Source organism: Eretmochelys imbricata, chromosome 2, assembly GCF_965152235.1.
Source record: "Eretmochelys imbricata isolate rEreImb1 chromosome 2, rEreImb1.hap1, whole genome shotgun sequence".
In the NCBI taxonomy this organism is placed as follows: domain Eukaryota; kingdom Metazoa; phylum Chordata; order Testudines; family Cheloniidae; genus Eretmochelys; species Eretmochelys imbricata.
In genome coordinates, this window is record NC_135573.1 from 218993880 (window position 1) to 219020987 (window position 27108).

At 38.9% G+C, this 27108-nt stretch overlaps 1 protein-coding gene across 1 annotated transcript in view; it reads right to left on the minus strand.

Annotated features, from left to right (window-relative positions):
- Positions 1 to 1142: 1142 nt before the first annotated feature.
- NXPH1 (neurexophilin 1) overlaps positions 1143 to 27108 on the minus strand; it is a 170498-nt gene continuing 144532 nt past the window's right edge. Inside the window, exon 2 of the mRNA XM_077809386.1 lies at positions 1143 to 1904. Within this exon, the coding sequence (XP_077665512.1) occupies positions 1143 to 1904 (762 nt within the window). The remainder of the gene's footprint in view (positions 1905 to 27108) is intronic.

Consider the following 27108-nt stretch of genomic DNA (forward strand, 5'->3'; position numbering starts at 1 on the left):
TTTATGTACAGTTCATTTTTTGTCTGGAAATAAAATATCTAAATACAGACAGATTGTAATGTTGTATATGTATAGCTCTCAACAATACTTTAGCTGAATAAATGCTTTGTACATTATTCTGTCTTTTTAATGGAGTTTACAGCTACATTGATAAAATGGATTCCTCATTTCCTTGATTGTTTTTAACCAATAACAAGCAGAGAGACAATTACAAGTTAATATTAATAAGCAGCTCAAATAACACTGGTTAAACTATGTACAATACAAACCATTCATACAAATGAAGACTAGGATATTGAATTTGTTACAATATTTGTAATAAAGATAAAACAGCCACTTATAACTTACATGTTGTCTATCAGGCATTTTCCTTCTTGCAGAACAGTTGGAGAGTTTTTAAGTAGCTCAGCTGGTCTCAACTCTGCCATTTTAAATGTTCAGTGAAGAAATATGTAACAATAATGTCTGCCCCCATGTAAATTCCAAATGTCTGCTTATCTTTACTAGTAATAGGCTCCCTCCACAGAAAAAGAGCCACCTAACGCCACCTTGAATGTGCCTACTGAATGCTGGAAAAAAGTCACTATACTTTGCTGTGTTCATATAATGAGGAATACTGAATTCTAGACACACTTCCCCCACCCCCATTTTAACCAGCATTTACTCCTATAGTATTATTTACCAGTACAGCTAGTCTAAGCAGTAGAATACATGAGTGGGGGTTATTGATTGGCATGTATTCAAGACGTTAACGTTGATTTCCAAAACAGTTTGTGTTAGAAACCATTCTCTGTCTAGTTAATCCTTTTGGCTTGATGATAGGTTATCCTGAAACATTATGTATCAGACAATGAAAGCCCTCTTAACAGGAATCTTAATAGAGGTGAGCTGAAAAGAGTGCACGTCTGTGTGGTTTTATTTCGAATCCATAGTGATTTACAACTAGATGGATACATGGAGCTGACTGGGCAGAAATTACATTAGATTGTTTTCCACTAACATATTTTCAGCCAGTCGACAGCAGCAGAAGAGTGTAGACACATTCCAGGCAATAAGGGTAGCCTTCTTCTTTGAGGTAACAGCCCTGTCATATGACCTCTTTTATTCCTCAGGCTTGAGTCTCAGACACATGTTGTTCATTCTCAACCCGAAGGGAAGTAGGGCGTGTCACTGTGGTAGTTGTAATCAGGACACACCTTCTGTACTAGTTTATAATCTGTACTATAAAAGGAAATGTAAATACAGATTACTTTAAAGGGCTTGGAGCAGAGCCATGACACATGACTTTGGGTCTGCTCCTGATAACATGTTTTTGAAGGGTCATAGTTGCAGAGTGTGTTCTTGGTAGCCTTGTCGACCTTTTCATATTCGATGCGACAGTTAAAGGACTTGGAATCTTTGGCATCAATCACCGTTTGTTGTGCCAAGTCAAATTCCACTATTTTGGTTGGGGGTACCAAGCTCACAGATACATTCCCTTGGCCAGTGGAATTGTGCCTGAAATAAACGCTAAACGTCCCATTGCCATGATCAACAATTTTCCCAGTTATTAAAAGGTTTAACTTCACAGTTTTGATGTTGGAATGAAAGTCGCCCCAGCCAAACATTTTCTTAAATTTCCCAGTCTTGACAATGGGCCGTCTCTTTGCTCTGGGTCGAGGCTCTTGAAGATCTGTGGAGTTCCTCAGCCAATCCCAGAGATCTTGCTCAGAATACGTTTCTGGGGCATCATATCGCAGGTCCAAATCTGTATCATTTTCTTTGCCATGAAAAGTCTGTGATAGCAGTCGGCTGATGGACAAGTCTTTGCTGCTTTCTGTCCATATGTGCTTTAGTGTGGATTTGGAGCTGCTTGATTTTAGAAGTTCTGATTTGCCGCCATTTGTTAAATTTGCACATGTGACCTGGGGGGGGGGAAAAAGAGATCAGATTGAGATAGGTACCTACAAAACCCATTGCTCCCATCTAAGGCCAAAGAGATTATAGTTCAGAATTAAACAGAGTTAAAATTACTTTTAAGGATGAGAAGGGGCAAAGCCAAGGCTCTGCCCAATTCTCCCCCCACCCCCACCTATAGGCAAAGAGGATGTAACAGCTCTGCAGAGGGGATGCCTGATATCCCTGTACCACTGTGCAGCCCAAGCCATATTTCAGTCCCAAGTGAATTATACAGCATTGAAATCCAAGTGAGTGTTTTGACTCCTAAAGTGAAGATTACAAAAGTGAATATCTAAGTGAAATGAACAGTTCAAAAATACAGATCAAAGTTTTATAAAATCATGAAAACCTTGCCCTGAAATCCTGAGGAATCTAAAAACGTCAGGGCCAATTTCTCACATCTGTCAGCACCAGAGCAAAAAGACCTAAGCTAACCATATTCATTTTTCCCTTCTAGCTTTAAAAATAAAGTACACGCTGTCATACTATCTGAAGGGTAAGCTGAATAGTCTTGGTTTTGTAAGTGGACCGATGCTGCTCTTAACTCCTTTGCCTAGCTACAATGAGCATCACAGCAGCCCTCGCTGGTACTTTCATCATACAGGTGTTTTAGGAGCCATCCCTTTATCCTGTTTGCTTTTATAAATGCCTCCTCCCTTTATCAAAATTAACTGGACATATCGCCACTCCCTGAAATTCAGTGGAAACAATATAACACGTATAGTGTGAAGCCTTCTTGCTGGTGCAATCTAGAGATATTTGTATTGAAAGGCAGCAAATATAACAAAGATATTTCCATATCCTGATAAACATGGAATTGAACTGTGTTGCTGACCAGATTTCTCTTCCCAGGGTAGTTACGCCCCCTCCCAGACATGCTACATGGAAACTAAACATCTTGAAGGGATGACAGGTACAATGACAGCCTTTTAAAAAAATATTAAGTCAGTCAGAGTATTAGCAGAATAGCACCAATGCCTTTCAAGTTGGGGTGGGGACAGGGCAGAGAGAAGAAATAAATAGAATGTGCTCTTTATTTAGGATTAATCCCTTGGATGATTTTTCCATCTTTTGAATGGCAGGAAGGATAAATACTGCCAAGCATTTGATAGGTGGTTTGTACCTGTGTCTTAGCATCAACTCAGTGAGCAAGGAGAAAGGCTGTAATGAAATGTTCTGAAGGAGAACTACTTAATGAAGCAGCAATGAAGATATCATGGGGAGAGAGACTTAGAACACAATTTTGCAGAGGCTTATGAGGAGTGAGAGCAAAATAGGAGAAATGTGGTTAAAAGAAATGTGCCAGTCTAGCATGAATCTAAGCAGTTAACTAGCAGATTTAGTGTACTTGCAATCTGAAGGTAGGAAATAAATTGCTTATTTTCATATTTTACTCTCGTCAGTTTGCTTTTTCTTCTCCTTCCTTTTTTTAAAAAACATTTGTGTTCCAGTGAGTTACATTTCATAGGATTAAACAGCAAATTCCCACATAACCGGATGTAATATCATAATGCTCATTTTAAAGATAAGCTCTTTTTTTAGACTACATAAAACCAAGCACCCCAGAGAAGAAGTGGATATTTCTGAAATGCTTGCTGTCGGCTACAAATCATGAGTGTTTTAAAAGCTAGTATATCTCAAGTTTAAATGGAAGCTTCAAATTCCAAGCAAGACACATTGTTTCATATCTGACCTAACAAACGCAATTGATTGTTACTCTCATTGATTTTGTAATAGTTTAAGAGCTTCTAGTCACGCAGTTGGCCCTGAGACCTCTGTTTGTGATTTTCTATTTGGGTAACTGGCTGCATTCATGATTAAAGACCTGCTCCTGCCCTCCCTAGTCAGGCATCTAAGCAAAGAGTCTGACTAAACAGTATAAGAGCACCCAAAAGGGCTAACAATACAATTCATTGCTCATCAAAGTAGTATTATTTGCAAAATGATAGTATCTTGTTTTTAACCCTATAGCTTTTTCCCATACGACTACTGTGTTGTATTGTAACTATACATATATCCCCCCAGATATGCGCACCATGTAGTACATAATTTGGCTAATACAGCCATGTGGAAAAGCAGGACTTATTTTATGATTTTGTTATATATGTGTTCACATCTACCCAACCATCTCAAAACTGTCACAGAAACTGTAATATAATTGTAAGAAAACATCCAAACCTATGACATTTTGCATGTTTGTTAAGCAAAAACTATTGCACTTGAAAATGATCCCATTTTAGCATAAAAATATCACGAAAACAGGACCAATTTTCAACACTCAATGATATGCAAAAAATATTAAGTATTTCAATTAGTTGTGAATGTCTTCATCCCTAGAGCATGTACACACAGTTCAAAAATACATGTACTATAACATCCATTTTGCTTTCTCTTCCCCCATCTCACTGAATATATATCAGGTGCCATTTAATTCTTGATATGTTCTGCACTGAATTGTTTACCATACTGCAGTAGAGTTCAGTGGGACTCCTCTCACATGGAAAGTTACTTGAGTACATTTTTGCAGGATGGGGGATTTGTAGTATTCGCTATAATTAGCATTGGGCCTACATAAACATCACAGTAAATTTAACTATCATGGACAATAAATGTCAAGATTTATTTGGGTTGTACTGTACACTACATTTCCAAAATCTGTACTATGATTTAAGTTTCTATCAACAGAAGCTCTTTGGACTGTCTCTTACTATAGGTTTATATAGTGCCTAGCACAAAGGAGCTCTGATTCTCATTGGGAGCTTTAGGCACAACCATAATACAAATAGTAATAGGTAAAGTATGAAATGCTGACAGGTATACCTACTACAATGCATGATTTTTTTTTCTTCAACAAAGAAATGCTTTCAATTTTTAAATGAGTATAATAGTGGAAGGTGGTGTTCAGAAGGGAACTACAACAAAGAGTAGAAGATATTTGGGGGCCTGATTCAAAGCCCACAGAGCTCACTGAAAGACTCACAATGAGTACAATGGGCCTTGGTCCTGGCCTTTTAGATGGAGAATGCATATTTCCTCTAGATAGAGTCACCAGACCCTCTTGGTATCAGAAATCACACTATCGTCTGGTCATCCTTTTCCCATGAATAATGACAAATTGCTGTTCAATATATTTTTTGTAATTTTTGACAGTGCTTTCAGTGAAAATAATATATGAAGTTTATATTATGGAGACAAAGTATATTTTCATGACTATGGAATTGATTTGTATGTCCAGTTTCACTGAGTTTCAACAAAACACTCCAGTCTTTGTCTGATCCTTTTAGAGACTGAAGGCATTTTCACAGTGATATTTCACTGATTTGACATTAACTTCATTAGATGTGTTTTTCATGAGTATTATTGTCTCATTTAAGACTCCCTAAGAGAGGGTAACTCATTTACCTCAAAGCCTTTGGGGTTCAATTTAAAGACATCCCTCATGCACATGAACTTATTACCTACCGTAGGCCAAACCTGGATGCTTGAGATCAGATACGTTTTTTTAAATATCCAAGTGGTACAAAATGACTCTTGATTTCTTAGTCTTTCATTATACTGTAGATCTATTACAGTTCATTATATGTAATTACAGTATTGGTTTAGAAATTATGTATTTATTCCTCTAAATGTATGAATACTTGAGGGCAAATGGAAATGCAAACAAACAATCTAATACTCAAGGTAGGAAATTTCTCTCTTCAGGTAAATAACTAATCAAAAAAACCCAAGTTAATTTTGGCTGGCATACCGTAATAGGAATTTGTCAGCTCAGTGTTTGCATATTCACTGTGTAGAGCAACACAGTATTCTGACTCCCTGGCCAGATGCCTCAGGTACTTTGCTAGTACAGGAATATGAACACCACATAGGTCTAAATGGCACTCTAATGACGAGACACAAGCACTCAGAATTCTCACCTAGATCCAATGTCTATGCATAAACATTATTGTTTGTTGGTTGGTTGATGGGAAGATCTGAAGATTTAGGACCCTGTTGTACTTTGATCTACTTTGCTGAGGTTCCAGTTCTCAGCGCACATGATCAGCTGAATCCACTAGAACATCCTCTGCTGTTGATGTTGCTGCAATTTCCCGGGAAACAAAACAAAGGGCACATTTCTTGTTCTTCTCATATGAACACTGATCAGTATGATCCCTAAGAAACAAGGATGCAGAAGGTGTCTAAGCTTTAAGGCCCAGATCCTCATTTGGATTAATTAATTGCATAGCTCCATTTACACCAGCTGAGGATCTGGCTCTAGAAGTTGTTTTATAGTTCTTAAGTAAATAATCAAGAGGTTAGAAAAGAAAAGGGCATGAAGAGAATCTGGGCTTTTTTCTCTGCCTTGATGTACCATGAGAGGAAAAAAAAATAAAAGCATAAAAATTATACTTGAAAGATAATAAGAAAATGAAAATACTCTGAGACCTAAGGCTGAGAAATGCCCTCCATGCCAACTACTGCACATTGGAAATGTGCAGTCATCCATACTAGTGAAAATATTGTCCAAGCATTGCTGACAGGGTCAGAGATATCTTGGGCAGAACTGGTCAAAACTGTTTCCATTAAAATTGTTTTCCTGTGGAAAATTGGATTTTTGATGGAACAAAATTTTTTGCAGACTGTGTCTGCTTTGTGCAGAAAACTTTTAGTTTTCATCAAAAAATCTGATATACAGTACTAATGCAAATGGTCATGTCAGTTATTTCCATCCTTAATATCCAGGTGCCTAAAGATCTTTTAAAATCTGGCCCCAAGTGACTCTTACAGGTATTATGTCATATAATATAATTAAAAAAATTCACTGAGTAAGTAAAAATATGTTTACAATTGTTTCTATGGAACAATTTTACAGAAAGCATTAATAACTTTTCAATTTAAGGGACAAATCGTCCCCACTAAATTCAATGGCAAAACTTCCACAGCAGCAGAAGAGCCAGAAAAGTGTCTGATGTTGTGTAGTTTGTTTTCATTTTCTTGCATGATAAAATAATTATGTCAGAATGTATGCAGTTTGGCTTGTAAACCATGTCATTTCTCTTTCCGTTTAGAAGACATTATGCCATCATGTGTAATATAATAGTCTGTAATCTGAAAGAAAACGGAGTTACAATACACAGTGTAGTTCCTCACATTACGATTTTACAGCTCTTCATTTTTGCCTCAGAAGTGTGAGAAATTCAGCCAGAATGGTTCTAATGGTGGAGGTGCAAGTGAATTTATAAAGATTTGGAGGAGGATTGAAATGTAACTGTATGAAATATCCTATTAACTCTTGCCCTCTGTTTTACATTTTTAGAAAGAATTTAAACTAAACCCTTGAAGCCTGGTGCCTATGTCCTCATTAAAGATTTTTCACTTCAGTGGATTATGACTTTTGAAAATTCACACCAGCTCCATTCAGCAGGGGATTAAATTTTCATGGAATAAATTAAAGTGGGTTAAAATGTCTAACAGAGTTTTAAGACCACTGCTTTATACAAGCATCACAGAGTTCTGTTAACTTTCAAATGAAACTCTAGCTAGGTAAATAACTTTTGTCAAGGATCTATTGCTCTGATTCCACACTCCTGTAAGCCCTCTTTTATTAATATTGGCTTGCCAGTTTCTGCATACATGTAGAAAGAAATATTAAATAAAATTAGAATATAGCTGAAAGGTCACAGCGCAATATTTTAATAAAAATCTGCGCTGTCGTCTGCTATATATATATACCCACCATGTTCAAGAAGATGCCCTTTTTCATATAAATGAATAACCACATAAGTAGGATGAACAAGGTGAAAAAGACTCTAAGGTGGTCAAGAAAATAGCAGTTCTGTGCTGATTGAGCGGAGCAGATGACAGTATTCTAATGTGCAAAACATTGTCCTCTAGTAACATATTACTAATTATCCACATTTAGCTGAAAATTCTTCATTGTTAAGCTCTTCCATAAATCAATAAAATTTAAAAGCTCCCATATTAATATCAATGTGAGTAGACCATTACTGCTGTTTGTGAGTCAATGTGAGTAGTCTATTACTGCACCATATTTTTTGTAGAGAAGCATTAGAATATTCATATAACTAATCCGCTTGATAAATGGATTATTCATAGTTGCATGAAGTAGCACAAAACTGCTATTTGATAAGGTTACAGTAGCCACTAATGCTGATAGAATGTGTCATTTTCATGTCAAGGATATTGAGAGACAAATTTTAAAAAATAGTCACCTAAATTGTGCAACCATCATAGGCATGCATAAATGAAAACAGGCGCATACACAAGAGGCAGTTCTATGGCCAGCCCATGTATTCCTGTTATAAACAATCATCTGTTTTCATCTGCAGTTACCTATTGTGTATAAATAGATGTCTATTTTAGGGAGTCTGGTGGCACCTTAAAGACTAACAGATTTATTTGGGCATAAGCTTTCGTGGGTAAAAAACCCACTTCTTCAGATACATGGAGTAAAAATAAATATATTGGCACATGAAGAGAAGGGAGTTACCTTACAAGTGGAGAACCAGTATTGACACGGCCAATTCAGTCAGGATGGATGTGGTCCACTCCCAATAAGTGATGAGGAGGTGTCAACACCAAGAGAGGGGAAATTGCTTTAGTAGTGAGCCAGCCACTCCCAGTCCCTATTCAAGCCCAAATTAATGGTGTTAAGTTTGCAAATGAATTGTAGCTCTGCAGTTTCTCTTTGAAGTCTGTTTTGGAAGATTTTTGTTTAAGTTTTTTGTTGACAGACTGGACTTCTACATAGAGTGCTTCTGCAGACATGCATAGAGGCTGAAATTGTGAACAAACAGCATCACTTGCCCCATAACCTCAGCCGTACAGAACGCAACGCCATCCACAGCCTCAGAAACAACTCTGACATTATAATTAAAGGGGCTGACAAAGGAGATGCTGTAGTCATCATGAACAGGTCGGATTATGAACAGGAGGCTGCCAGGCAACTCTCCAACACCACATTCTACAGGCCACTATCCTCCGATCCCACTAAGGAGTATCAAAAGAAACCACACCATTTGCTCAAGAAACTCCCTGCTATAGCACGGGAACAAATCTACACAGACGCACCCCTAGAGCCCCAACCAGGGGTATTCTATCTGCTACCCAAGATCCATAATCCTGGACACCTCATCATCTCAGGCATTGGCACTCTTACAGCAGGATTATCTGGCTATTTGGACACTCTCCTCAGACCCTACACTACCAGCACTCCTAGCTATCTTTGAGACACCACCGACTTCCTGAGGAAATTACAATGCACTGGTGATCTTCCTCAAAACACCATCCTGGCCACCATGGATGTAGGAGATCTTTACACCAATATTCCACAAAAGGATGGACTACAAGCTGTCAGGAACATTTCCCTGATGAGGCCATGGCACACCCGGTGGCTGAGCTTTGTGACTTTGTCCTCACCCACAACCATTTCAGATTTGGGGACAACTTATACCTTCAAGTCAGTGGCATTGCTATGCATACCCGCATGGCCCCACAGTATGCCAACATTTTTATGGCTGACTTAGAACATTTCCTCAGCTCTCGTCCCCTAGCGCCCCTCCTCTACTTGCACTACACTGATGACATCTTCATCATATGGACCCACGGGAAGGAGGCCCTTGAAGAATTCTACCTGGTTTACCACAATTTCCACTCCACCATCAACCTCAGCCTGGATCAGTCCACACAAGAGATCCACTTACTTGCACACTACAGTGCTAATAAGCAATGGTCACATAAACACCACCCTATACTGGAAACCTATTGACCACTATACTTACCTACATGCCTCCAGCTTCCATCCAGGACAAATCATACGATCCATTGTCTACAGCCAAGCCCTAAGATACAACCGCATTTGCTCCAATCCCTCAGACAGAGACAAGATCTTTATCAAGCATTCTTAAAACTACAATACCCACCTGGGGAAGTGAGGAAACAGATTGACAGAGCGAGACGGGTACCCAGAAGTCATCTACTACAGGACAGGCCCAACAAGGAAAATAACAGAACACCACTGGCTATCACGTACAGCCCCCAGCTAAAACCTCTCCAGCACATCATCAATGATCTACAACCTATCCTGGAAAACAATCCCTCACTCTCACAGACCTTGGGAGGCAGGCTAGTCCTTGCTTACAGACAGCGCTACAACCTGAAACAAATACTCACCAGCAACTACACACCACACCCCAAAAACACTAACCCAAGAACCAATCCCTGTAACAAACTCCGTTGCCCACTCTGTCCCCATATCTACTCTAATGACAGGTTTCAGAGTAGCAGCCATGTTAGTATATATTCGCAAAAAGAAAAGGAGTACTTGTGGCACCTTAAAGACTAACAAATTTATTTGGGCATAAGCTTTTGTGAGCTACAACATCCGATGAAGTGAGCTGTAGCTCACAAAAGCTTATGCTCAAATAAGTTTGTTAGTCTGTAAGGTGCCACAAGTACTCCTTTTCTTTTTGCATATCTACTCTAGCGACACCATCATAGGACCCAACCACATCAGCCACACCATCAGGGGCTCATTCACAGCATAACTACTAATGTGATATATGCCATCATGTGCCAGCAATGCCCCTCTGCCATGAACATTGGCCAAACCGGACAGTCTCTACATAAAAGAATAAATGGACACAAATCAGACAACAGGAATGGTAACACACAAAAGCCAGTAGGAGAACACTTCAATCTCCCGGGACATTCAATAACAGATTTAAAAGTAGCCATCCTTCAAAAAAAACCCTTCAAAAATAGACTTCAAAGAGAAACTGCAGCGCTACAATTCATTTGCAAACTTAACACCATTAATTTGGGCTTGAATAGGGACTGGGAGTGGCTGGCTCACTACAAAAGCAATTTCCCCTCTCTTGATATTGACACCTCCTCATCAGTTATTGGGAGTGGACCACATCCACCCTGATTGAATTGGCCGTGTCAATGCTCGTTCTCCACTTGTAAGGTAACTCCCTTCTCTTCATGTGCCAATATATTTATTTTTACTCCATGCATCTGAAGAAGTGGGTTTTTTACCCACGAAAGCTTATGCCCAAATAAATCTGTTAGTCTTTAAGGTGCCACCAGACTCCTCATTGTTTTTGTGGATACAGACTAACACGGCTACCCCTCCAATACTTTAGGGGAGATTTTTTGTAAGATGCAAAGGGCAGCGTATGCCTAACTTCCAGTGAAGTTCAATTCTATGTGCTTTTCAAAATGTCTCCCTTTGGGAGTACACAATACTCCCGCTATATTGGCTTGTGAACACTATCAGCACAATCTTCCAATCCTTGAGAATGTAATGAGGAGTGGGAATTTTTTTCTTTGCTAAGTATGTTTGCTTTCTACTTGCTCAGTTGGCATGTAGATGTCAAAAGCCAGCAAAACTCCACTGAAAGAACAAGAGTGCCGTTTCTTTAATGCCCTAACAAGAAACCAAGCAGCAGAGGGGCAAAGAATGGTTCTCAGCAGAACCTCTACTGTGAAGCAGAGACATGAGTAGCTTCAGGGATAATACCACCTCTTGTGTTAGAATGTTGGTCTTTCTGTGATTCTTCACTATTGTCACATGACACTCATCCAGTAAATGTATCAAAGAGATAAAGGAAAGTACCCAATGTCATTAGATACATGTTCATGCATCATGTAATCTAACAACATTTGTCTGACAAATTACTTATTCACATTAGATTATCCTTAAACTTTAACAGGTAAATGTTTAGGCTTGTGGTATTTTTCTCATTATGAGTCCAAGTGGATGTTGTGGAAGAACATTCAGTAGCAGCTCAACTAAATAAAACAGGTTGGGGTCATACAGTAGAATGCTGCCGCAGATGCATGCTATTTGTTTTATGCACTGCAGTATTTTCTTCCTACAATAGTGTCATACCTAATTAAAAGTGAAAATTAGTAGCCAGCAGTATTAATCAAATTCAATATGCAGTTCTTGGCTCTTGAGAGCGATGGTTCAATTGCTGGTGCCATCAGTGAGGTCATTAATTTAAATCTAGATGAGTAAAAAGGCCTTAGGGCATTGACACACAAGTTGAAGGAGGATGTTCTATGAAAAATTGTTCCCAATGAAAGGAAAAACTTAAGGGGAAATATATGAACATTGTCTCAGCACATCCAGCTACTGGACAGTAAGCATAATTGTCAGGGTTGTTGTGTGCCTGCAACATAACAGTTTGATACAGGGCTTTTCATTCTCAAGTTATCCCAAAGTGGTTGACAATGGGTTAAATACTGTTTATTTAATGTCTGTGTTGGCAAATACCACAGTCATTTTATACTTGTAAACTTGTGCCAAGCACAGCTCATGTGTCCAGAGAATCCAGGAATGAGATTTTATCAAAGCCTGAGCACAAGTTTCATAAATTCTTCATATTTTCTCTTTTAAATTCTACAGAAAAGGTTTCCAAATGTCTGATCTGCAGTTACTTGAGTTGTACTCAGCTGCTGTGCAAAACAACAGGGGGAGACTTCTTGAGCCCTCCTCTTACACATGAAGCAGCTGGACACAATGTGACCTAAGGTATCTTGGTCCAGAGGAGTAAATTAAAGAGGAGTGCCCCAGTCCTAAGTGCTTCCTCCAAATGACGGGTAGCTGAAAGATTATATATTTTTCAGCAAATGCTGTTTCTGTCCTAATAAAGTTGTGGTGTCTTCACTTTTCACTTTTTCTGTTAGAAGAAAAAACAGAGGGGGGAAGGGGATGGTAATCTGGTATTCAAACCTGACTTCACAGGGGCTACTCACATGGGTAAAACAAATTGGGACTTGTTTGGCCTTTTCATGCTGGCCAATATTTGGTTTATTGGGAAACCCACAAAATGTGTGGGATTTAGAGGCTTATCTGAACCTTAGAAAACCACAGGCATCCATAAAATTAAGCTGGAATTCTCACAAGACAAGGCTTTGAGATTAGATCTCCAGCATGTCGGGGAGATATGAAAATACCACAAGTTCAGACTTTCCTGTGGAATAGCAGTTCCACCTGGAACCAGGAAGTGCAGAGGTACTCACAAATGAAAAAGGAGAAAACAGAATTTTTGGAACAATAAAAACAAAAAACCAACTTCATGTTTGAGTTGATTTTTATTTGACCACAGATCATTTTGACCATCTCCGGTTTGGCCGTGTTGAAGTCATTTAGGTAAATTCTATCTATGCTTACAGCTGTCCAGCCACTTTTACACATGGGATTTCACAGCAGTGAATCATTCCAGATTTTGGCTGATTGCCTTTAAGAGAATAAACATTCAAGTTACCTAGTCGAAGATGGATGAAGATCATAATCTATCGATATATTTCTATATCTGTTCAAAAGCAAGAAGTATCTTTTCATGGTCTCATCTGCTATAGTTCTGTGACTGAGCAGCCATGGAAAACAAATTTACTTCAGCAAGAAAATTTCATTTGTTACTGCCAACCACTGATACAAAACATAGCTTTGAAAAAATATTAAAAACCTCACTCCTACACTTATAGTTTCACTACAATATATTTTCTAAACCACATTTTAAATAGCCATGCTTAGCAGTCCATTTTGCCTGGTGTGAAGGAGAGCTGCTATTGTCTCTTTCATTAACAATAGTTAATGGTATATATTCTTATTTATATTATTTGAGAGCTTAGAGGCCCCAACTGAGATCAGGACCCTATTGTGCTAGTAACTGCAAAATACACAGTATGAAACAGTGTCTGCCCTAAGGCAGCTACAGTCTAAATAGACAAGACAGAGAAAGGGTTGAAGGAGAAATATATGAATGACTTGCGCTAAGTCACATAGCGGGACAGTGGCAGAGCAAGGCATAGACTCCAGATCTCCTGACTCCCAATCCAATGCCCTACACAATAGATCACACTCTCTTATTCATTCATGAAAAAGAGGTTCATTAAATTATTTGGCAGAGGTATAAAATCAGATTAAATGAATTGGAAAGGTCACAAGCTTTTTTGGTGTCAGAAAGCCAGCCCAGAGGCAAGTTGTGGCAATAAAAAGAGCAGAAAACCAGCCAGAGCAGCCACAAGCTGCTGATTTAGCTCACGCCCTGGGGATGGATCTCTGACTTCAGTTTTCAGGGATTTTCCCCCAGCTGAAAGCCATGCAAAGAGCCGTAGTTGCCAACACCATCTGCCCTCCCTTAAAGTCAATCCCCTCAGGGTGTAGTGGGCCTTGCTTGCTCATGGGGGTGCCATTTGCAATCCTCCCCCCATCCATGGTTTCCACTGGATTGTCATGTATTTAATCAAACTTGAATTTGATTTCTGCAAATATAGACAAAAGACTAAATCTTTCTCACCCTGGTCACATAACTAACTTCATTGACTTTTAAATAATCACACGAGTTAGGTGAGCATGATTAAGCCCAGAGTTCTTTAGCTTAATCTGCTGTTTTTAAAGTGGGTCAGTTTAAAAAGTTTTTCTATTTCTGGCTTTTATTTTTTTACATGTATTGGTCAAGTCCAGTGCCCACTTAAGTCGGGGAAAGACTCCAGTTGAATTAACTGGGCATTGAAGGAAACTATTTCTATTTGTCTCAAACCTCTAGAATCAAACATTTTACAAAACTTTTCCCATCGTGTCTTTCCCTTTAAAATTTAAAATGTGGGCTGCAACCTCCCATTGTCAACACACACAAGAGATTCAGAATCCTGCAATAATACTGTTTAACAAAGCTATTTGGTTTCTTGTAAATTAACGTTTTTCACAATATCCAACTTCCTAAGCAAAGTGGCTCAAAACTGAAACCAAATTCATTATCTTAGATAAACTTAATCAGTGGCAATATGGATAGAAACTGGACCTTAAAAAATAGTATCTGATATCTGCAAACCATCTATTATAAGAAATAAAGCAAAGCTGTAGCTTTTTGATACAGTAAATGAACAAGTTAAGTATACATGCATCTTAAGCATCATTAACCAGTTAACAGTTTCTTATGGATATGACAGTTGAGTGGGTAGGTTCATATCCCCAAGGGGTGTGTATGTGAATGTATGTGTGTATGTATGTATGTGTATATATATCTGTGTGTATATACACACACACACACCCCTGTCTTGGGTATATGAACCTACCCACTCAACTGTCATATCCATAAGAAACTGTTTTCTCCAAGTTAATACCAATTTAACTATGATTACCAGCCACCAGGTAGCGTATTGTTTTATGTAATGTTAAGTACAGTCAGAGAAAACACGTATGTACCAAGTGTGAGTTTTGTAAGAATGTTGTTGCATAGTTTTAGTAGTTAAATCCTGATTGTTTGCCTGTTAAGCTCAGGGCAGACTGATATTTGCAAATAAAAGACACCCATCACAATGGTATCTATGATTAAATGAAAGCCTGAAAGCTGCCAGTATTTATCTAAGAACAATATGAGTCAGGGAGGGAAACTGTAAGCCCAGAACAAGACAAATGTATTCAGGAATGACTAAAAGAAAATTGCTTCTCTGTGCTTCACACAGAAACCTGAAACTTCACACGGAGGCAAAAGCATTTTGTTGTTAATCATATGTACAACTTTTGTAATAAAACCCAACACAAGGCAAATCTCGAGTTGTTTGGGATTTTCCTGGCACTTAGGAGGTGGGAACTTTATACAAGCTGAAACCAACAAACGTTCACTGAGCCTCCTAAAAACTGTAACTGGCAAGATTCAGAAGCTCTGTTTCTGATGAGAGAACTGTCAGTAAAACAACCTAATCTTATAATTCCTTGATGACTGGAACTGCCATTGGCTTCAAGTCAGAATGCTCATCTGGAGGTCTTGGAAGAGTAGGCCCAGGTTTTCAGACTTGGACACCTGTAGTAAGACAGCTGTATCCATATTTAGTCTGAAAATATCAACCAACGATTTTAATTAACACTGGCATTTCTGAGCCTATTCCTGTTGACAGTGTAGGGTTAAAAACAACACTGCATAGCGGGGGATGTGGCAGGGATGTTTGATAATGATTTAGAGACCCTTAGCTCTAGGTTTCTAGTTCAAATCCAGCAAAGGTCAATAGTGATCAACTGTCTATTGGCTGATGGGTAGTAGTATATGTGAAATCGATTAGTGATCACAATCCATTTCCTAATAGACACTTTCTGTATCACAAACACCAAATTGCCAGTGGATGCTCTTCCTGGTAATCTGTTTAGCGAGGGAACGAACAGAACTGGCACTGAGATTGCCACCCATTCAAAAGTAGATTAAGAATTATCATTTCATGGTTGAAGCACATGTTGGAAATTTGCCCTGCTACTTCCTGAGCTCTTCCTGTTTGTGAACTGACCTGAAGATGAGGGATGTCAAATCATCACCTTAGACCTCTAATAGTTTCATTTAAAGATTACTTTAAGTGACCTGCAATTCAGGTGAGCCCAACCTAAAATTGTAAATAGGCATGTTTTATAATTAAATAAGTGAGATCAGATCCTCAGCTAGTGTAAACTGTAATATTTGTGGGTTCTTATGAAGGATACTTAGACAAAACTGAGGTAGATGCTTATTATTAGCTGTAAGATCTAGACTATCCATGAAGTCTGACTGCTCTCTGTGAGACTCTCTGTATCACGGCATCGCCTTGTGCTCTGTCAGACTCAGTGGAGCCCAAGTATAGCTCTCTTTAAAAGGTTTCCTCACATCTCTCCTTTCCAAAAAAACATGAAAAAACATAATACACAACAGTATATATACAAGTAAAGAAACCTAATAATGCACTAACAATTTTCTATTAGTCTTTGAGGTGCCTGCTAGGTCTCATGGATCTATATGTCATTGCTTCAGTCTCTACATTGTGATGCTAAGTACCAGCCATGCTCTTCCATCGCTGAAGACTTGAACTCTTCCTCTCTTGCTATCTCATGACTTGTCTCCTTGTCTTCCCTTCAGCCTGGGATTTGTTGAAGGTGTCTCCTATTTCGTCTATATGTCAGTCCCTCAGCAGTGACAATCTCATAGGACCTAGAAGCCAATTCACAAGAGACCTCTGCCTTTTTTGACCAAGTTTTTCCATCATAGATGCGGGCATGATCATGTTGCTGCAAACACTCAAGTTCTCATGACCCCCTGTCATATTAAACTTTTTGTTTAACAGTTTTTGTTTGTTCGGTTTTTTATATATAGTCAAGTCATTTTTATCAATTTCTACAAAATTAGGCATTTTTGTTTTTAGTTTTCTATTGAACAAAACCTCTGTTGGTGGCAGAGCTGATCATGATCAACAGCTGATCATGAGATGCATAACCAGGGGAGTCTTGAGTAAAAGTAGAGAGGTTATTTTACCTGGCACTGATGCAACTGTTGCTGGACTACTGTGTCCAGTTCTGGTGCACACAATTCAAGAAAGATATTGATAAACTTGAGATGGTTCAGAGAAGACCCACAAAAATTATTAAAGAATAAGAAAAGACACTTTATATTGATAGACACAAGGAGCTCAATATATTTAGCTTAATAAAGAGAATGTTAAGGTGTTACTTGATTACAGTCTATAAAGTACCTACACAGGGAACAAATATTTAATAGTGGGCTGCTCAATCTAGCAGAGAAAGATATATTACGATCCAATGGCTGGAAGTTGAAGCTAGACTAATTCAGAATGCAAATAAGGTATACATTTTTAATGGTGAGAGTAATTAACCACTGGAACACTTTACTAAGGATCAGGGAGGATTCTCCATCACTGACAATTTTTAAATCAAGATTGGATGTTTTTCTAAAAGAGAGTCTCTAGGAATTTTTTCAGGGAAGTTGTATGGCCTGTGTTATACAGGACGTCAGACCAGATGATTACAATGGTTCCTTCTGGCTTTGGAATCAATGATGCTTGTTCCTCCTAGCCTATGTTTATCCTGAGATCCAGTAGAAAAATTCTGTAGATATTCCACTGCAGATAATCTACTAGTGGTCAAAAGTCCACTTTGCCTCTAGTTGCCAATATTCCTTGATCTAAAAATGGACTTTAAAAGGCAAATAAATAGAATCAAGATTATTTTGATTCTCTTTGACTTACCTTGGACATTACTAGATTGTACCAATTTAAAATGCTTTATCTTTCCCATTCAAGCAGAAGATAGAAGGTTAAAGGAATAAAATACATGCAGCAGGTTAAAGTCCTAGCATTCAAATGCATATCCTCATTTTATAACACAGTGATTGCAACAAGACCTTCATAATTATTCTTCCCCCTGCCTCCGTGACTGCATCATTTCTAGAAAGAAATCCAGGCATCTTAGTAAATGTAACTAATTTTAAGTCTGTAATACACCTTACTTCAGTCTTTCTGAACCATGATTGCCCCTGATCTGATCCAATTACTCCTTCATGTTGCAAAGATATTGTAAAACAGCCACTGTTTCTCAAAGACATGTCTCTGGCTCTAATTACGTAACCTCAGAAGTTAATTCAGATTCCCTCTGCTTTGACTGCTTAGCCTTACAGAGCACATAGTCTATCCTTATCTCAAATTTAAATAATAATAAGAGATCAACCAGAATTTAGGAACTAGGAAATTGATGTCATCTCACAAATGGCCAGCAGAAGCTGGTACAGAGTTCAGGTTTTAGTATTTTCATATATGTTAGTAGTTAGTAAATAATCTGCCATTACATACATGTATGTGTGAGATATCTAACCCCAGCATAGGCATCAGAAGGTTTAAGGGAGCCTGAGAATGCCAGTAACCTACTGACTGCACCAAGGGAGGGCATGCTCAGGTGAAGGGGAGGGGATGGACTTAAAAAGGAGAGAGAAGGTCAGTTGGGAGAGGAGATCCAGGGGGAGGACATAGTGAGCTCCCTCTCTCTGGGAAGGGGCCTCAATAGAAGGCCAATAAGTCTGGAAGGGCAGGAAGCAGACACTTTGTTCCTGAGGTGAGCCTGAAGCCGAAGGGAAGATCAGGAGTTGCTGAGGGATGAAGGCCTGCCTGAAACCATGGGAAATTGGAGAACTGTGCCAGCCTTAGACTAAGGGATGGGGTGAGGCACAGGAACCCGAGGACAGATAGGAGGTCCTTGCATTATAATTGAGGCTTGCCTATGAGGAAGAGGGGTGGCCAGCTGAGCCTGGTTAGGGCTGAAGATTCAGTTGTCTTTATATTTCTATTGGGCATGTTAAAGAACTCTGTGGCCCTGTGGAGAAAGGGGTCAGACTCTTTAAGATGTCTTGGTCAGAGGATCAGGCCACCCCTATAGCCAGAATAGGCCAAAGAATCCAAGAGGGAAACTGAGACACAACTGCTGCAATGCCATATCCAGCCATGAGAGGGCATGTTGCAGCAGCAACTCTGCTGCAGTGTGTATACATAATATACATATATATACATAAATTTCTAAAGGATCCTGTGACAGATTACTTACTATTGTCCCACAATTTATAGCATGGTACAGTACTACGTTTCTAAAAGTCTATGGATTCCCCATGGGATAGATGTTAGTTTCCCACATAGAAGGTTAAAATGGGAGTTACTTCCCTGCTTGGTCATTTAAAGATTGCTTAGATATCAGCTCCAGCCACAAGGAAGATAGCATTCCTTTTCTACTGTTTAATTAAAAATAATGTACTGGTGTGGCCAAGACCTAAATCTGCCGTATGGTTTCTGAATCTCCCAGTCAATATCAATTTATATTGAAATGCACATTATTACCTTCTCCATTCTCATCAGTATTGGGATCTTTCCTCCCCTGCTTCCTTGTTATACTGGGACTTTTCTCCATTAGTAACAAAAATTACTCATGAAGCAGGTGGTTTTTACCAGTTGTTGCTGGGGACAGAGAAAAGCTCTGACATTATATGAGAGAATGTAGTGAAACTTGGTTGCCCTCTTACAGGTTGATGAGTTGGTGAAGTTCCACGGGGAAACCCCAGTACCACTGTTTCCCATCTTAGAATGGAGACACACTTCTCCCAGAAATAAGGTGGATGAAATTGTGGATTTTTTTCAATCAGAGTTCGCATAGAATTTTTCATCAGTTAATTTTGTGGAATTTTATACCTTGAAAATTTCAGAAGACTGAAATGTCTCTCAGCACAGCCTAAAACATCCCCACAGCTACTCTTAGGAGAACAGTCTTTCTGACCTCTACCCCCCAGACTATTTAAATTATTAGGCCTTAGTTATTTGCAGGAACTTGAAATAAATCCACCTGCAACCCCTCCTCTTTATAGAATAAATACCAATATATTCAAGAGGCAATGTTCTAAACAACAAGCTACAAGCCACTCAGGCCACAGAATAACGCAAATAAAAATGTCCTGGTTTCCTCAACTGTGTAAAATAAAGAGAAAAGGATGGATTTTTTTTAATATATTGAAGAAATAAAAATATTTAAATTGCACTAGGCAGATATCAGCTATTTATTAAAAATAACATACTGAGGGTTGAGAAAACTTTACTACTTTGCTCATATAGAGCAAATTTTCCTGAGATTCTCAAAGCATTTTATAAACATAAACCAAACTCACAACATCACTGTTAGATAGGTAACAATTCTTATTCCCATTTCATAGATAGGAAAACTGCAGCACTGAAGGATTGTATGACTTGACCCAGGCCAACTAGTCAGTCATAGATGGAATCCAAAAGCAAACCTACTCTGGCTGCCTGATAGGCAAAATTGTAGCATCATCAAGAAATCAGTCCAAAAGATGTGACTAAAGCAGTTATATTAGAAGCTGCTCAATAAAAGTTCTAATATAAAAGTGGTCCTACCAACACAGATGGATAGTATAAAACAAAAGTCTGTTTATCTGGGATCAGTTTTAGGCATAGACTTCAGAATACAAAGGGTATTTAAAACACTAAAAAAAAGTCTGCTTTGATTAGTAATGCAGGGAACAAACCAGGATTAAAAATAGAAAGTACAAATATCTAAAATTGGGTCTTGAAAATGAATGTGTATGTTGAAATTCAAAAGATGCAAAGTCATTTTTCCAATAAACTCCCAGAATTACTTATAATGAAAAATGAGACAAGACAGATGAGGGTATAAAGCTTCTAAATACTGGTCTAACATTGGCAAAGTCGGCTTGAGAAAGAAAGGTTTACCGTTTTTGTGGACCTATGTGACACTTTCTGGAGAAGGAAGCCTTTTATTCAGGAAAGGAACAGATGTTTTGGCAGATAGCATAGAAAGAATCCTGTCAGAGACTATAAACCAGGCTTGAAGGGAAGAAAAAAGAATGTGGAAAAAATGTGAAGTATAAAACAAAAGAACCAAAATGACATGGATAAAATAGAAATGCACAAAACGACAAGAGCTTTGTTTAAAATAAATAAAGAAATGCACTCAACCGCTTGTAACTTTGTGAAAAAGTTTTTTATGCCAAAAGAGAAACTGAACTCTCACGTATACAGCTCATTGCAGCAGGGGGTGGGGAGATTAATTTTATAACTGCAGATAGAAATCAAATAAAGGGAAGAGCAAATGCCCTTTTTAAAGATCAGTTGAGAATGATCACAAGTTTGCAGCCAATATGAAAATTCAGCCAGGCTTTATAGCCAACACATTGGTGTATTTGTGCTGTAAGAACGAGAAAATAGCCAACTATATCAATGGAAAAGAGTGTACAATCATCAGCTGTCCTTGCACTGACAGTTTCCCATTTAAGTAATTCCTCCATCATGAAAGCATCTTCTGCATCCCAACTGGTTTCCAGCTTTTAATGGGAAACCAATCAAGTCAGACAACCAGTGAGATAAATCTTGAAAATAATTCCTTCTGTTAACTGAAATTTAAGAAACTGAGCACAACAGAGGCAATAGTGATTAATGTGTTTAAACTGGGCTGCTTCAGAGGCTTGATCCAAAGCCCATTGAAGACAATGAAAGCCTTTCCATGACCTTCAGTGGACTCTGGATCTGGCCCTCACAGCAGTATGCTATACAGGCACTTTGCTGGCATATACTGATTCCCTTTTCCCATTCTCTCTTGAGCTGCTGCTTTATGAAGGAAGAACAGCTTCCTGCTAAAGGCCTCTCCAAGCCTTACGTGCCCTGATCCCAGAGGTCTCTGATCTCACAACCCTTCAGTCATGCTAAGGCAACTAGCTGCCTTCCTACCTCTCTGACATGCAGAACTCCTTTCCCTGCCTCATCTCACTTAGCCCCGAAGGGAGCCAGTTTGCAAGCTGGTTGGATGTTCCAGCAACATCCTGGGACCCTGCTGGAGTGCCGATCTATAGCTTTGAATCTTTAAAGGAGAAGAAGAAGGTGGCTGAAAAGAAAAAGCTCCCTCAACCTCCCTCTCAGATCACTCCGCTCAAAATCATTCCCTTCTTCCCAATTGCTGTAGTTCAGAGTTTTCCACTCCCACTCTGAGCTGGAGGAAGTGCTGGGAAGGAGGGAAGAAGGGGATAGTGCTGCAGGCGGTGAGAAGGAGGATGGGGTTGGGGATTGCTTTACTGTTTTACAACTCAGAGGTGCACACAAAGATATTTATGGTTGGTACAGAAGCAAGGGCCCTTTTGGGAGCCAAATGTGAGCCCTTCTCTGGTCTTTTGGCTGGCTCCTTGCCCATTCACCCAGAAATCTAGAGACAGAAGGCTAGATTCAGAAGTGACACTTTTGGTGCTGTAATTTCGACCCCACTCCACTCTGTTATACTCCTTTATATACTTTCAGGTCCTTGGCATGTAAGTGACACCAAAGAGACTACCTTGCTACACCAGTAGATGTAAGCAGTGTCCAAGGGTGTCTGAGTGTCAGAGGTCCTAATCTTACACATGCCACCCGGATGCCTCTAAACCAGGGTGCGGTGCTTCCTTTGGTCAACAGAAACAAGTGGGAGGTCAGAATGATCAGAGGTGCCTCTCAGCAAAAACAATTTAGGGCTACTCACATTTTGGGGAGCCTGCACATGCCTCAAGCCACCTTACTCACACATGGAGAGTCTTTTTTGGTGTGAAATTTCAGGAACTAATAACACAATAGCAAACATATATTTATTCAGGACCCTGTCCAGCAAGCCCTCCTTGCCCAGAACACCCAATGAACACAATATGAGTTCCACCTGCAAAGGGCTTCCAAGATTGGGACCTTATTTATTTATCTATATTACCATGCACAGTGGCTTCATTAAAGGCAAACTCCCAGCTGCAAACGTACTGTGAGATACTTACCCCACTAGGCCACCAAAGATAACAGGGTTCCCCTCCCTAAGGTGTCATAAAATCACACCATTTTATACTCATTTGGGCCTTGTTAGTTGATCTAATGGAGATAAAATTCAGCAAGTCACTTTGTGCTTAACTAGGGATGCACAGAATTTCCTAGGCAAAAAAACCCCTAATAATGGCAGCGTGTATTGCTCTTTCATAGAGTTTCTGTTGTAAACAGCTATACCTAGTGAAATGCAATATTATTACTGCTTCATTTTTAACTCTATTTGCCAGTCTAAAGTTTAAAAAATAACCAGGACAAACCTGCTCTTTGAAACCTGCTTGCTTTGAAATACTCTCTCTCTCTGTTTTTACAGCACCCTTCTCTATGGTATATAAGCAGCTGACACCTTGACCAAATACTCAAAATGAGCAAAAATGTTTGGGCTATTTTTATTATTTTGCCTTTCCAAAAAATGTGGGGCAAAAAAGCCCTCTCTTTCAGGTTTTCATTAGCACAGCAAAACAACACAATTTTTGATTCCTTCACTGTTCATCATTTAGGCCCCAATTCAGACAACTTATATGTACTAAAAAGGGGATAAGGCACATTTTGAAGTGCTGTCCTGAATAGTGATGCTTTACTAAATTGAGAACTTAAAAATTAACGTTGGCCCACCGTTAACACTCTGTGACATTTTATATGGGAGTAAGAAATAGAAATGTGATGCTTCAAATACCACTCCATGGTGCCCGTTGGGAAATGTTGACTTTTTTAATGGTGAACATTCTGTGAAATCGTTGAGACGTGACATTTTTCACACAGCTGTATTAAATAACAAGAAATAAAATACATCTGTATAAAAGGAGACAGTGAACATTTACAAGTACAGGAAGGGGGGGGGAACAAGCTGTTGTTCTTGATAGAAAATTGACTGTATCGATGGTATTTTGGCATTCCATATTTATTTTTCATTAGTGGGTTTCATGTCAAATTCTCACAGTTTACACGTCTAAACAAGATTTTCCTGTCTGCTATCCTTGCTAGCTCAAATTCAGATCTGCAAATTAAGATGCGTTCTTTCTACTTCATACATCAACTGTCACCTACACTGTTATTCCTGAATCATACTTTCACTAGCAATTTGATGATGATGGTGCAGCAGACAGAATAGAATGCAGCTTGCTCTGCCACAGATGTATACGTATTGGCTCAGCAATGCTGAGTGGGGGGAAAAAAAAATTGTTTTTTTGGTCTAAGCAGATCTGACTCAAAAGATGTATAAGGTGCAGGTCTAGCACCTGGAGTATCAAACTACTCATGATATTTGGGCTGACACATGGAATGGAAAAAAGGATGATGCTTAAAGGGAACTGCAACAGCCGTTTGTCCAGCAACAACACTAGTAGAGGCAGCACTAAAAATGGTGCAATTTGTGGATTTTATCAACTTGAGTGTTAGTGGCAGAGTCCTTCATCTGAAGAGGAAGTCACTTCTCCCCATTCCCGACTATCCTAACCACCATCCCCATCCTCACAAGGGCCATTCCAACTTTCAAGGGATAATAAGCAGGCAGTCTGCTACCCATCTTAATGAAGCAGTATCAAGTAATGACTCCAGTGAGCACTGATGGTCACTTTCAGGTACTGTAATATATGCTCAGTCCTTCCTGGAAAATATGGAGGCTTTTCTTCTGCCTCTTTTAAAATGCCAAAGCAATGGAATAGAAAATTACATGACATTTTTTCAGCTCTCACTCACATTCCCTCTTGAGTGTCATGAGCACTTTCTTTCCAGATTCCTCAAAATCTTTGACTCAGCAAACAGGATCCATATCTTGTGAGAAAATAATTTCACCTTGATGAAATCCGATTAATCTGCCTTGCCCTCTTCAGAGGAAACAATTGAAATCATTTCCAGTGAATGTGGAAAAAGCTGAAGGTCCAAAATGCCAGAGAACATATGGGCTGATCAAAAGCCCACTGAAATTTTTGTATTAACTTTGATGGATCACTGACTTCAATGGATTTTGGTCTCAAGTTACTAATCAATGCTGTTAAAAATTGTGGATCTTGAAAGGAGGATCCACATTAGAAAACTAGAAATGGGGCAAACACTACATTCATGGCATTACAGGCAGGTCTAAAAAGGTTTTAATCTGTTGGAATTTACCTGCAGACACACACCACAGATGCCAGACTTCAACCACAAAGAAGACCCCATTTTTATGGAACACATAAATGACAAATTGTTGTGTCTGGGGCAGGATGGTTATTGTACCTGTACCATGATTCTGTGCTCTTTTTATTAACAATGAGGGGGGAAGGGAGAAATAAAACTTGGCAACTCCCAGGAGAAAACAGGACATTGTCTATAAAGGCACAGATTTATTTTTAACAGGTGTCAGCACTGTACTACAGAGCAAAAGACAGAAGCTTGTAACTCCAAAGTAATAATTTAATGTGGTTTGTGTTGAGCCTTGCAGTTCTCTGGGCCCCTTTAAAGTTGTTTTGTCTTGAGTTGTATTCTTAATTCTTTACGTTATAAAAAATTATTCATATGCATACAGAATGTTAATACTGGGTCCTTTTCCCTTATTCATTAATGATTCTTATACATTTCATAGATTCCAAGGCCAGAACGGATCATTGTGATCATCTGGTCTGACCTCCTGTATAACACAAGCCATAGAACTTCCTCAAAATACAGTATATCTTTTAGAAAAACATCCAGTCTTGATTTAAATATTTCCACCATGAACCTTGGTAAATTGTTCCAATGGTTAATTACCCTCACTGTTAAAAATGCATGCCTGATTTCCAGTCTGAATTTGTCTGGCTTCAACTTCCAGTCACTGGATCATGTTATACTGTCTCTGCTACACTGAAGAACTCGCCTTTAAATATTTGTTCCCCATCTAGGTACGTATAGACTGTACTCAAGTCACTCCTTCACCTTCTCTTTGTTAAACTAAATAGATGGAGATCTTTGAGTCTATCGCTATTTGGCATGTTTTCTAATCCTTTAATCATTCTCATGGCTCTTCTCTGAACTGTCTCCAGTTTCTCAACATTCTCCCTGAATTGTGGACCCCAGAACTGGACAAAATATTCCAGCAGTGGCCACACCAGTGCCAAATACAGAAGTAAAAGAACCTCTCTACTCCTACTCAAGAGTCCCCAGCTTACGCATCCGAGGATCACTGTTTTGGCTATAGCAATGCAGTGGGAGCTCATCTTCAGCTGATTGTATTCCACCACCCACAAAGTCTTTTTCAGAGTCATTGTTTCCCAGGATAGAGTTCCCCATCCTACATTCTTTATTCCTAGATGTGTATAATTAATTCAGTTGTGTTTAAACATATATTTGCTTGCGCCCAGCTTACCTAGCGATCCACATCACTCTTTAACAGTGACCTGCCCTCTTCATCACCTACCAGTCCCCAAATTTTGTGTCCTCAGCAAACTTTGTCAGTGAGGATTTTGTTTTCTTCCAGGTCATTGATAATAATGTTAAATAGTGTAGGGCCAAGAACCAGTCCCTACAGGACCCCTCTGCAAACACACCCATTTGATGATGATTTCCCATGTACCCCACGATTCCCCATTTTGAGACCTATCAGACAACTTTTAATCCATTTAATGTGTGCCATGTTAATTTTATATCAGTCTAGTCTTTTTAATCAAAGTGTCATGCAGTACTGGGAAAGTGGTTAGTTATAAAACATTTAGCAAAACTGTCTCACTGGTTGATGACAGACCAGGATCTTCCTAGGAATCAATTTTATTCCAATAATACGTGCAGACCCATATGCTTTGTTTTGTAGAATTATTGGGCTATATATTTGTATAAAGATGTTCTCTTCAATACTGAAATACCAATAAAATATGAGTTTAAAAGTGACAGACAATGAACAGTTTCCCAGAGTGGATTTACTGGTTCTTTATAGGATGCTACAGTAATTTCCTCTGACTGATATTCAGTACTTCTGTTTATACATCCTGATTTTGTTTGCTGTATTCATTATTGTTAAATGTTATGTTGAGAAGTGAGTTATATACCCAGCTC